Source organism: Salvelinus fontinalis, chromosome 1, assembly GCF_029448725.1.
Source record: "Salvelinus fontinalis isolate EN_2023a chromosome 1, ASM2944872v1, whole genome shotgun sequence".
Taxonomy (NCBI): domain Eukaryota; kingdom Metazoa; phylum Chordata; class Actinopteri; order Salmoniformes; family Salmonidae; genus Salvelinus; species Salvelinus fontinalis.
In genome coordinates, this window is record NC_074665.1 from 3764676 (window position 1) to 3778634 (window position 13959).

The 13959-nt window shown below is 46.4% G+C and overlaps 1 protein-coding gene across 1 annotated transcript in view; it reads right to left on the reverse strand.

The window, feature by feature from the left end:
- Positions 1-12801, reverse strand: part of LOC129865508 (visual pigment-like receptor peropsin) — a 36562-nt gene extending 23761 nt beyond the window's left edge. Inside the window, exons 1-2 of the mRNA XM_055938363.1 lie at positions 12660-12801; positions 9888-10093 (exon numbers count right to left, since the gene is read on the reverse strand). Coding sequence (XP_055794338.1) covers positions 9888-10093; positions 12660-12801 — 348 coding nt within the window. The remainder of the gene's footprint in view (positions 1-9887; positions 10094-12659) is intronic.
- Between the last annotated feature and the right edge of the window lie 1158 nt (positions 12802-13959).

A 13959-nucleotide genomic window follows, 5' to 3' on the forward strand; every position in this document is an offset into this window, starting at 1 on the left:
TCCTAAAGTACCAACCAAGTATGACATTTATTTCAGTCGCGAGTTACAACCCTCTGGGAGAGAGGAGCAGAGGCAGGCAAACAAATATATATATATATATAAGAAATATATAGTTCAAGTAGATTTGGCTCCGGTTATACCGATGCAGCAGGAAATGAAATAGTTAGCGTTGTAACAAAATGTTGAGATATTAAGCTTGCTTTTGTAACGCTCGTCGTAATCCTCCTCGTCTGAGGAGGAGCAAGGATCGGACCAAAGTGCAGCGTGGTTTGAATACATACTTTAATTATTAAACGAAGATGAAAAAACACTTGACAAAATACAAAACAATAAACGACGTGAACAAACGAACGAAAACAGTACCGTGTGGCAAACAAACACAGACACGGCAACAAACACCCACAAACCAACAGTGAGAACAGCCTACCTTAATATGGTTCCCAATCAGAGACAATGACACACACCTGCCTCTGATTGAGAACCATATTAGGCCAAACAATAAACCCAACATAGAAACACATAACATAGAATGCCCACCCAGCTCACGTCCTGACCAACTAAACAAGACTGAACAAAGGAAATAAGGTCAGGAACGTGACAGCTTTGCGTTCGTTATTTCAGGCGGAGACATATTTGAAAATAGCCTGATCCCAGATCTATTTGTGCTCTCTTGACAACTCTGGCAGGGGTTGTCACCAACAGATCTGGGACCAGGCTAATGTGAACCTACTCTGGCAGGCGTTATCAACAACAGATCTGGGACCAGGCTAATGTGAACCTACTCTGGCAGGCGTTATCAACAACAGATCTGGGACCAGGCTAATGTGAACCTACTCTGGCAGGCGTTATCACCAACAGATCTGGGACCAGGCTAATGTGAACCTACTCTGGCAGGCGTTGTCAACAACAGATCTGGGACCAGGCTAATGTGAACCTACTCTGGCAGGCGTTGTCAACAACAGATCTGGGACCAGGCTAATGTGAACCTACTCTGACAGTGGAGTGTGTATTATGTTGTGACAACATTCTGTCATCATGGCTTAGGAAGTGAGTCCATGGTGGTTAGCAACATGTAGAATACCTGTAGTCTACCTATAGTTCAGGGCAGGTAAAGCCCAGGTGTTAACCTGATCTCTCAGTGGGATAATGCATGAGTCATGTGTGTCTACATCAAAAACAGCAAACAACCTCTTAAAATCAAATCAAAAAATCAAATCAAATTTTGTTTGACACATCTGCCAAATACAACAGGTATAGATGGACCTTACCGTGAAATGCTAACTTACAAACCCTTAACTAACAATGCAGTTTTAAGAAAAAAAGTGTTTTTTTACAAAAAAAATTGAGGTAAAAAAAATAAATAACATTTTTATTTATTTTTTATTAAGGAGCAACAACAAAATAACAGTAGCGAGGCTAAATACAGGGGGTACCGGTATTGTCGCGATCGACCATGGGAGAGAGAGAGGACCAAGGCGCAGCGTGTAAAAAATACATCTCCTCTTTATTTGGGAGATGAACGAACGAAGCAAAACAACAAATAGACGACCGTGAAGCTATAACCGAACAAAATGCAAACATGCAACCTAGACACAGACCTAGACAATGACCCAACAAAAACATGATGCCTATGGCCCCCTAAAATATGGCTCCCAATCAGAGACAAATGAAAGACATCTGTCTCTAATTGAGAACCACTCAGGCAACCATAGACATACCTAGAACATTCACTCAACCATAGACATACCTAGAAACACTCACTCAACACAAACCCATACACTAAACCCAACACCCCCTTTTCCATATAACCACCCAAAACGAGACAACACACAAACATTCCCCATGTCACACCCTGACCTAACTAAAATAATAAAGAAAACAAAGAATACTAAGGCCAGGGCGTGACATAACCCCCCCCTTAAGGTGCAAACTCCGGGCGCACCAGCACACAGTCTAGGGGAGGGTCTGGGTGGGCTTCCTTCCACGGTGGCGGCTCCGGCACTGGTCGTGGTCCCCACCCCACCATAGTCACTACCCGCCTCCGTAGCCTCCTCCCAATGGCCACCCTCCACCTTAAACCCACTGGATTAAGGGGCAGCACCGGACTAAGGGGCAGCACCGGACTAAGGGGCAGCACCGGACTAAGGGGCAGCACCGGACTAAGGGGCAGCACCAGGATAAGGGGCAGCACCAGGATAAGGGGCAGCACCAGGATAAGGGGCAGCACCAGGATAAGGGGCAGCACCAGGATAAGGGGCAGCACCAGGATAAGGGGCAGCACCAGGATAAGGGGCAGCACCAGGATAAGGGGCAACACCAGGATAAGGGGCAACACCAGGATAAGGGGCAGCTCCGGACTGAGGGACGGCAGCTCCGGACTGAGGGACGGCAGCTCCGGACTGAGGGACGGCAGCTCCGGACTGAGGGACGGCAGCTCCGGACTGAGGGACGGCAGCTCCGGACTGAGGGACGGCAGCTCCGGACTGAGGGACGGCAGCTCCGGACTGAGGGACGGCAGCTCCGGACTGAGGGACGGCAGCTCCGGACTGAGGGACGGCAGCTCCGGACTGAGGGACGGCAGCTCCGGACTGAGGGACGGCAGCTCCGGACTGAGGAACGGCAGCTCCGGACTGAGGAACGGCAGCTCCGGACTGAGGAACGGCAGCTCCGGACTGAGGGACGGATCCTGGCTGGATGACTCATGGTTGGCTGACGGATCTGACTGCTCATGGCTGACTGACGGACCCGGCTGGTCATGGCTGGCGGACGGCTCCGGCTGGTCATGGCTGGTGGACGGCTCCGGCTGGTCATGGCTGGCTGACGGCTCCGGCTGGTCATGGCTGGCTGACGGCTCCGGCTGGTCATGGCTGGCTGACTGCTCCGGCTGCTCATGGCTGGCTGACGGATCTGGCTGATCCGGGCTGGCGGAAGGCTCTGGCTGATCCGGGCTGGCGGAAGGCTCTGGCTGATCCGGGCTGGCGGAAGGCTCTGGCTGATCCGGGCTGGCGGAAGGCTCTGGCTGATCCGGGCTGGCGGAAGGCTCTGGCTGATCCGGGCTGGCGGAAGGCTCTGGCTGCTCATGGCTGGCGGAAGCTCTGGCTGCTCATGGCTGGCGGAAGGCTCTGGCTGCTCATGGCTGGCGGGCGACTCGGGCTGGTCATGGCTGGCTGACGGCTCGGGCTGGTCATGGCTAGCTGATGGCTCGGGATGGTCATGGCTGGCTGACGGCTCGGGCTGGTCATGGCTAGCTGACGGCTCGGGCTGGTCATGGCTGGCTGACGGCTCGGGCTGGTCATGGCTGGCTGATGACTCAGATGGCACTGGGTAGACGGATGACTCAGATGGCACTGGGTAGACGGATGACTCAGATGGCACTGGGTAGACGGATGACTCAGATGGCACTGGGTAGACGGATGACTCAGATGGCACTGGGTAGACGGATGACTCAGATGGCACTGGGTAGACGGATGACTCAGATGGCACTGGGTAGACGGGCAGCTCTGGCCGGCTGAGGCGCACTATAGGCCTGGTGCGTGGTGCCGGAACTGGTGGTACCGGGCTGGGGACCCTCACCTGAAGGCTAGTGCGGGGAGAAGGAACAGGGCATACTGGACCCTGGGAACGCACATTAGGCCTAGTGCGTGGTGCCGGAACTGGTGGTACCGGGCTGGGGACACACATCTCAGGGCTAGTGCGGGGAGCAGCAACAGGACACACTGGGCTCTCAAAGCGCACTATAGGCCTAGTGCGTGGTACCGGCACAGGTGGTACCGGGATGAGGACACGCACCTCAGGGCGAGTGCGGGGAGAAGCAACAATGCGAACAGGGCTCTGGAGACACCCTGGAATCCTGGGGCGTGGTGCCGGAACTGGTGGTACCGGGCTGGGGCGGAAAGGTGTTACAGGAGGTGTAGGACTAGGAAGGCACACAGGAGGCCTGGTTCGTGGGACTGTCATTCCCAGACGGTTAGCACGCAAGTCAGGACGAGCATGAAGAGCTGACTCAGGTAACACCACATCCCGCACACGCTCTGTCGGGTGGATGTTGTGCCTCACGCACCAACACAGCAGCTCCCTCTTTTCACTCTCCTCCAAACTCCTCAATAACTCCTTAACAGTCTCTGTATCCTTCCCATTGCTCACCTCCAGTATCTGCACAACTGGCTCTGGCTCCCTCCTTTCACGCTGCTTGGTCCTGAGTGGTGGGGTCATTCTGTCACGATCGACCATGGGAGAGAGAGAGGACCAAGGCGCAGCGTGTAAAAAATACATCTCCTCTTTATTTGGGAGATGAACGAACGAAGCAAAACAACAAATAGACGACCGTGAAGCTATAACCGAACAAAATGCAAACATGCAACCTAGACACAGACCTAGACAATGACCCAACAAAAACATGATGCATATGGCCCCCTAAAATATGGCTCCCAATCAGAGACAAATGAAAGACATCTGTCTCTAATTGAGAACCACTCAGGCAACCATAGACATACCTAGAACATTCACTCAACCATAGACATACCTAGAAACACTCACTCAACACAAACCCATACACTAAACCCAACACCCCCTTTTCCATATAACCACCCAAAACGAGACAAAACACAAACATTCCCCATGTCACACCCTGACCTAACTAAAATAATAAAGAAAACAAAGAATACTAAGGCCAGGGCGTGACAGGTATAGAGTCAATGTGCGGGGGCACCGGTTAGTTGAGGTAATTGAGTCTTATGGCTTGGGGTAGAAGCTGTTAAGAAGCCTTTTGGACCTAGACTTGACGCTCCGGTACCGCTTGCCATGCGGTAGCAGAGAGAACAGTATATGACTGGGGTGGCTGGAGTCTTTGACAATTTTTAGGTCCCTCCTCTGACACAGCCTGGTATAGAGGTCCTGGATGGCAGGAAGCTTGGCCCCAGTGATGTCCTGGGCCGTACGCACTACCCTCTGTCGTGCCTTGCGGTCGGAGGCCGAGCAGTTGTCGTACCAGGCAGTGATGCCACGGGTCTAGATGCTCTCAATGGTGTAGCTGTAGAACCGTTTGAGGATCTGAGGACCCATGCCAAATCTTTTCTCCTGAGGGGGAATAGGCTTTGTCGTACCCTCTTCACAACTGTCTTGGTGTGTTTGGATCATGATAGTTTGTTGGTGATGTGGACACCAAGGAACTTGAAGCTCTCAACCTGCTCCACTACAGCCCTGTCGATGAGAATGGGGAGCGTGCACGGTCCTCCTTTTTCCTGTAGTCCACAATCATCTCCCTCTTACTTCTAAGCTCTGCTCAGATAAACACAGAAGCCTGAGAAGTCACTTAACGGTTGAGCACACTCACAACAATGGGCTCAATTACATATGTCTGTGCCTCAGAAAACATTCAAATGTTAAGATCTGTATTTCATACTGAAGATTTCATACTGAAAATGTTGTATTTTGAAGGTTTTCTTTCTTATGGACTCACAGCCGTTATTTTCCAACACTGATCTGAGGTAAAAGGAATCCTGTAATTCCAGTTCTGTTCGCTCTACAGACACGACACCAACGGTGTTGTCTGTACTCGCCTAAACATATTATATTGCCTAATGGTTTTTCAGATGGAATCCCGAAATTCTTAACTGGTCCCAGATCTGTTTGCGCCGTTGCAACAACCACGGTTGTTGGCAAAACAAACAGATCTGGGACCAGGCTACCAGATTCCCATGAGTGTGTGATTGTTGACAGATGGTACAGGAACCCTGGCCCCAAGGTCCACAGCCATAATCTGATTACAGATTAACCTCCTACCCACATGAATACTAGTCCTAGTCTTAATCCCCCTTCCCACTCTATTTCCACTCCTTTACTGCATTAATCTAGATTGGGCCAAGACATTAGAAAATTGACTCCCTTTACTCCGGATTGGGCCAAGACATAAGGAAATGGACACCCTTCCATCTGGATTGGTCCAATACATTAGGAAATGGCTTCCTTCCCTCTGGCTCTTTCCAGGTGAGCCCTAGTCTAGCTCAGCCTAGGACTCATTTGGACTCTTCTAGAAAGACGAATATAAAATAGCACAGGTACTATACTCTAGACTCCAAGCCCCCCTCAATCACGGGTCTAAAACCATCTTGACCAATATAGAATAAATCATTTATCGTTGAAAGGTACTTTGGCACCTTATACAATCCGAAGAGCATGCGATCAAATTTGAAAAGATTTTTTACTAATCTCAACAATATTACATTCATTATTTTAGGTCAGCTTCATTGGATTTTATAGGTAGGTAAGCATTGTTAAAATGCTCTCTGGTCACCCCCAAAACCAATTCTTCCTTTGGACGCCTCTCCTTCCAGTTCTCTGCTGCCAATGACTGGAACGAACTACAAAAATCTCTGAAACTGGAAACACCTATCTCCCTCACTAGCTTTAAGCACCAGCTGTCAGAGCAGCTCATAGATTACTGCACCTGTACATAACCCATCTACAATTTAGCCCAAACAACTACCTCTTTACCTACTGTATTTATTTATTAATTTATTTTGCTCCTTTGCACCCCATTATTTCTGTCTCTACTTTGCACTTTCTTCCAATGCAAACCAACCATTCCAGTGTTTTTTTAGTTTTTATTTTACTTGCTGTGTTGTACTCACTTCGCCTCCATGGCCTTTTTATATTTTTATTTATTTATACATATATCTGTTTGCCTTCACCTCCCTTATCTCACCTCACTTGCTCACATTGTATATAGACTTATTTTTTTTCACTGTATTATTGACTATATGTTTGTTTTTACTCCATGTGTAACTATGTGTTGTTGTATGTGTCGAACTGCTTTGCTTTATCTTGGCCAGGTCGCAATTGTAAATGAGAACGTGTTCTCAATTTGCCTACCTGGTTAAATAAAGGTTAAATAAAAAATAAAAAAATAAATAAAAAAATGAGGACTGAGGTACATGTTTTACAATTTATGGTAATTTTGTATGTCCAAACATGAATATTCAGTTACATTGAAATGAATGCGTTTTCGAGAGATGTATAATGTAATGTCCCTCTTAAATTTCAAATGATCAATGTCCTTCCACCGTGTTCAGACTACATTTTGAGATAATGACCTACATATACAAAAGTATGTGGACGCACCTTTCAAATGAGTGGATTTGGCTATTTCAGCCACACCCGTGTGGTTCCGTACATAGGTATAGAGACAGGTGGGTCGGGGGGGGGGCTAATACACACACACACACACACACACACACACACACACACACACACACACACACACACACACACACACACACACACACACACACACACACACACACACACACACACGGTATCCCCAAAGCAATACCATTATAACAGCAACGGTTCGTTGTCAGACTGTGAAGAGACGTGAAGTTGCGTGCGGACATGGCGCCCTTCGAATTTCGCAAACAATGTTATCGTCTCACTCCTGCGTATGCCGACACCGTGCATAGTAAATGAGAGAGGAACAGCTAAGCCAGCAGCCTATATGTCGAAACAAAATGTTAACTTACAAACTTGTGCGTAACGGCATGGTGTTTAACATACGCTACACTTCCAATGAAGTAGACTTACAGGTCTATGCTTATTATCTTGTGACTGTAGGTCACGGATAGCGTGGAAAAGGATTGTGGGTCCTGTCGGGCTGCCCCCCCCCCCCCAAAACCCCTATCATGGACCTTGCCACTGAGCAGGGGGCCTAGGTTTTGGTTAAAGCCCCCTCTAAGACAGTAATTTTAGGTTCCATTATTATAACCTAACAGCCTCTAAAAAGGTAGACCAGTGGTAGCCTAAATTAGCATATATTCAAACAGTGCCTCAGATTAGCTTGGTTTACGCAATTTGTATTGAACTAGGGCAAGTAGGTTTAAGAAAAAATTCTTATTTACAATGACGGCCTACCGCCCGGGCCAAACCCTAACTCGGACGACGCTGGGCCAATTGTGCGCCGCCCTACGGGACTCCCAATCGCGGCCCGGTTGTGATACAGCCTGGAATCGAACCAGGGTCTGTAGTGACGCCTCTAGCACTGGAGATGCAGTGAGTTTCCTCTTCTCCTACAGACACTTGTGTAATAGCCCATGCTCCCTCAGCCGTTGGATAGATAATTGACTTTCACTTACCCACTAAAACGTACAATCAGCCTACAAGTTAGGGTACAAGTTAGCCTACAAGTTGGCCTACAAGTTAGCCTACAAGTTAGGGTACAAGTTAGGGTACAAGTTAGGGTAGAAGTTAGGGTACAAGTTAGCCTACAAGTTAGCCTACAAGTTAGCCTACAAGTTAGGGTACAAGTTAGGGTACAAGTTAGCCTACAAGTTAGCCTACAAGTTAGGGTACAAGTTAGCCTACAAGTTAGCCTACAAGTTAGCCTACAAGTTAGGGTACAAGTTAGCCTACAAGTTAGCCTACAAGTTAGCCTACAAATTAGGGTACTCGATCTAGTGAGCTGCTACAGGTTTTATAATGGGCTGTAAAATAGAGGTGTTGTAGAGAATTGACATGCACACGCATAGCCCCCGGTCTCAAGGATCCCAAGATAATTAGTTATGTTGGGTGTGCTGACGTAGCCAACTGGCCAATAGTCGTTAGAAGGATAGCTGCCTTAATAAGAGGTAAAATACTACTGTTAGTAAATCACCACGGATACAGCCGTTAATAGTTGCCTAGGCTACGCAGCGTTCAGTGACAGTGGCAAGAATGCACCATGGTCTTTAGAAGAGTTTATCCCTACGGTCTGAAATTGCCAGGGGGAAACTCGGTGTGTCAGTTTCTGTGTGTGTGTGTGTGTGTGTGTGTGTGTGTGTGTGTGTGTGTGTGTGTGTGTGTGTGTGTGTGTGTGTGTGTGTGTGTGTGTGTGTGTGTGTGTGTGTGTGTGTGTGTGTGTGTGTGAGAGAGTTATTAGATCCCTATATTGATAAGCGTGAGTAAGCAGTGAACAAGTGTATCAGATCAGCTCATTAGTTTCGATGGTCATTTGTTTATTTTGCCCCCACTTTTTGCAACCCACACACACACACACACACACACACACACACACACACACACACACACACACACACACACACACACACACACACACACACACACACACACACACACACACACACACACACACACACACACACACACACGCACACACCTGCATACACACACAACCCGCCCGTCTCTACCAATGTATGCAACCACGGCCCATTCTGTTCCAGGTCCTAATACCTAATAATAATATGGCTATTTTATGCACTCTGTCGTTCTGCCCCTGAACAAGGCAGTTAACCCACTGTTCCTAGGCCGTCATTGAAAATAAGAATTTGTTCTTAACTGACTTTCCTAGTTAGATAAAGGTCAAATAAATATAATAAAAGAGAAAGGATTTCCTTCTTACTAAAGCCAATTCTAAAGTATAGTTTCAGCAGGTCATCTAACTGAGGCGTTTCATAGCAACAGGAAGCCAAGAAGACATGCTTAACCAAATCCCCTACTTAAATCTTAAAATATAACTGAGACTTTATTCTCAATATTTTGTCTTTATTCTCGAAATTTAATTTTGAGTTCATTCTAGAAATATTGGCACTTTATTCTAGAAAAATTGACATTTTTTCACAAAATTTAATTTCAACTTTATTTTCTAGTTATTGCCACTTTATTCTGGAAATATTGTCGCTTTTTTTTGAAGTACTATCATGCAAACAACAATAATAATACAAGTACCACCAACCTTGGCAGTTTGTTTATTTCTCTTCACTTGGCCCTAATAGTCTTCCGTACGTTTAGGATAGGGACGTCCCAAAGATCCTGGATAGCACTGACCAACCAACTATCCAACCAAGCAACCAACCACCTAATCAACCAATCAATCAACCAATCAAGTTGTATCTCTTAACCTGGCAGGTCCAGATCCAGGTGATCCAAAAGCCGTCATCTCCGAAGAGGTTAAAGATGTCCAAGATCCCTCTGGAGTACCCGAACATGGAGATGCTAGCGTCCGAGATGGCCAGGTTTAACGTGAGGAAGTCTGTTGGCAGCAGGGAGGCCCTCTGTCTGTACAGCACCAATATCACTAGACTGTTGCCAAACAACGACAGCCAACCTGGAGAAGAGATGAGACATACAAACTCACTGAAACATTCCACATACAAGACACAAATTCAGATATAGGCCTACTGAAGCAACTCAGAAAAATATCATATCTGATAATTGTTTTCAGGGGGAAAGCTCAGGTGCAAATAAAACTAATTTTAGTAATTATCTCAGTAGCAAATTCTTTTTTTTCTCAGCATGGCTTCCAATCACACCTGTTCTTTTAAGTCTCTATTTACAGATTTAGAGGTCCTGCACCTCCCGGGATGGCATTTAAGGTGTTACAGGATCAAAGGTCAACCGTTCAAAGCATTCCACTCATACCCGATCATGAGCTTCACAGCCGTAGGGTTACACGTCCCCTAGAGAGGTGGAGAGAGAGGGCTACAAAGGTACTTGACCAGTTGACTTAGGTGAGAGACATACCCCTTTTTTGTGACCAAAGAGAAAAAAAGAGAACAAATGTGAGCCTCCCCCCCACCTCCCCTAACTCCACCCATCCAACATGTCTCCCTCCACCCCAACCTCCCCTAACCCCACCCATCGAACATGTCTCCCTCCACCCCAACCTCCCCTAACCCCACCCATCCAACTTGTCTCCCTCCACCCCAACCTCCCCTAACCCCACCCATCCAACATGTCTTCCTCCACCCCAACCTCCCCTAACTCCACCCATCCAACATGTCTCCCTCCACCCCAACCTCCCCTAACTCCACCCATCCAACATGTCTCCCTCCACCCCAACCTCCCCTAACCCCACCCATCCAACATGTCTCCCTCCAGCCCCAACCTCCCCTAACCCCACCCATCCAACATGTCTCCCTCCACCCCAACATCCCCATCAGTAACTGTCTCTGATATTGAGAGATTCAAGGAGCTATCATCGTTAAGTAACATGCACTTTAAAATGAATTTTGTAACGTTGTCCCAGGAGCATTTAACTGCAGGGGCACTCCCACATCATGTGAAGGAATGTGCCTACCTGATTTAGGGGGTACAGTGAATAGTCGGGATTTGGGGCTAATTTCATTGTAAAACGATTCCTTGGTGTTAAACACACTCTGTGAACAAACTTAAAATGCATAAGTCTCTTGGGGTTTATCTCTATAAGCTTGGCACATCTAGCCGCTGGGATTTTTGCCCATTCTTCAAGGCAAAACTGCTCCAGTGTCACGCCCTGACCATAGTAAGCTGTTTATTCTCCGTGTTGGTTGGGGCGTGATAGTGACTAGGGTGGGTCATCTAGGGTTTTTTGTATGTCTATCTTGGCCTGATATGGTTCCCAATCAGAGACAGCTGTTTATCGTTGTCTCTGATTGGGGATCATATTTAGGTAGCCATTTCCCTTTTGTGTTTGTGGGATCTTAAGTTCTTTTTTTAATTTCACTTCACCAATTTGGACTATTTTGTGTATGTCCATTACATGAAATCCAAATAAACATCAATTTAAATTACAGGTTGTAATGCAACAAAATACGAAAAACGCAGAGGGGGATGAATACTTTTGCAAGACACTGTATTTAAAGGTGAAATTTCTATTTATTAATTTTTTAGACATTTTCAAAAACAAATTAAACAACTGTTTTTACTTTGTCATTATGGGGTGTTGTGTGTAGTCTTGATGAGGATAAAAACAAAAACTTTTTTTTAGAATAAGGCTGTAATGTCACAAAATGTGGAAAAAGTCAAGTGGTCTGAATACTTTCTGAATGCGCTGTATCATCTGAACGCTCTTTATCAGTGAGACATACTCTTTGACTCAGTAGACTGGGTCACGTTTGGCATACCGGTAGCTCAGAAGATCAGGCTGTGGTATGATGGCCACTTATACAATAGCTACTTGGCTATATCAGCCATTAGCCAGATGAGTGGCCGATGGATTCAAGATAACAGCTACTTGGTTATATCAGCCGTTAGCCAGATGAGTTGCCGGTAACAGCTACTTGGTTATATCAGCCATTAGCCAGATGAGTGGCCGGTAATAGCTACTTGGCTATATCAGCCATTAGCCAGATGAGTGGCCGATGGATTCAAGATAACAGCTACTTGGTTATATCAGCCATTAGCCAGATGAGTGGCAGGTGGATTCAAGATGACTGTTCTTGTCATTGACCTATCAAAATGGAGCACTTCATTCACTATTTCCTGTTTCTGCTTGTCATAGGAATAAATATAAATAAACTTCACAATACTTAAAAATAGTTCCTGCGTTTGTATCCAAAATAAGATCTGAAAAAACATCTTGAAAATATATATTTGTATGTAATATGCAAAGTAGGCTACATACAAACTGAACTGCAATTTACAAATGCAAACAGATACTTTTGATTCTGTTTAAAAATATATATATACAAATTTTTCAGAGTGCTGATTTCTATATGTAAACTACATTGTTCACATTTGGATATTGACAATGTGTATTATCTGAAATGTACAAAACGTTTGTACTTCTATCTCAATAGCATTCAACCACACAATATGAACAATAATACATTTAATCTGCATAGCCCTTTTCATTACAGAGTTAACTGCGAGCTAAAGTATAGTCTGCTAATTTACATTCAGCACCCACCTACCTATCAGCAACAGGTAAACTCCGATGACAGTCTCCGCCTGTTCCGACAGAGGAGGCTCCTTGAATACCTGACTCAGGTTATTATTCCTCCACGGAATGTTCGCTATCTTCACAGGATGTCTCAGTGGGGCCAGCTGTTCCATCTTCTCAACGTTCTAAAGGTTCCAAATTCCAAGCCCAGGTTCCAAATTCCAATTCTCTGTCAGTTCCGAGGAGCTTCTCTTCCCTTCTCTCAAGTCTTCGTTCACTGAGATATTGCCTCGTGTGCCAAACGGAAACTCCTGACCCCTGCTTCCTAGTAAAGCCAGCTTAGAAATAAACACCAATGCCCTAAAGTTAGCCTACAGTACAACTCATTACAGGCCAATTGATAACGAGTAGCCCATGCCTGGTAATCCAATTTTTGTCTTAAGGACAAAACAGATGGAGGTTTTCGAGTGGAATCCCTACCAAAACGGGAAAAACTCAAGTAAGCCACTTCACTAGAAGGAATGTAATTTGTTTAATTTATTTTAGCTTAAACTTATTTCTTTAAGCAGCCTGCAAAATCTTCCCCAGCCAAAATAACAATTTATCATTCCAACAAGCCAATAACCAATTCATTAGCCTACTATGTAGACCAAGGTCTACGTGTCCCACTGTAAAGATATAAAACAATTTGTTTTCTTTAAGCAATTATCAACTGTAATCAATTAGGTATTCTAGGTTAGCATAATATTAGGTGTAGGTTTAACCCAACACTATGACAAGTGATCATTGACACTCCTCAATCGACAGGTGCACATCAGCCTGGCCTGTCTGGTCTGTCACATCAGCCTGGCCTGTCTGGTCTTTCACACCAGCCTGGCCTGTCTGGTCTTTCACACCAGCCTGACCTGTCTGGTCTTTCACATCAGCCTGGCCTGTCTGGTCTGTCACATCAGCCTGGCCTGTCTGGTCTTTCACACCAGCCTGGCCTGTCTGGTCTTTCACACCAGCCTGACCTGTCTGGTCTTTCACATCAGCCTGGCCTGTCTGGTCTGTCACATCAGCCTGGCCTGTCTGGTCTTTCACACCAGCCTGGCCTGTCTGGTCTTTCACATCAGCCTGACCTGTCTGGTCTGTCACACCAGCCTGGCCTGTCTGGTCTTTCACATCAGCCTGGCCTGTCTGGTCTGTCACATCAGCCTGGCCTGTCTGGTCTTTCACATCAGCCTGGCCTGTCTGGTCTTTCACACCAGCCTGGGCTGTCCAAGGTGCTGAAACACACTGCTGAGACAACGTTGGCCGGTATTCAATCCGAACAGCGGCAGGTTCACATA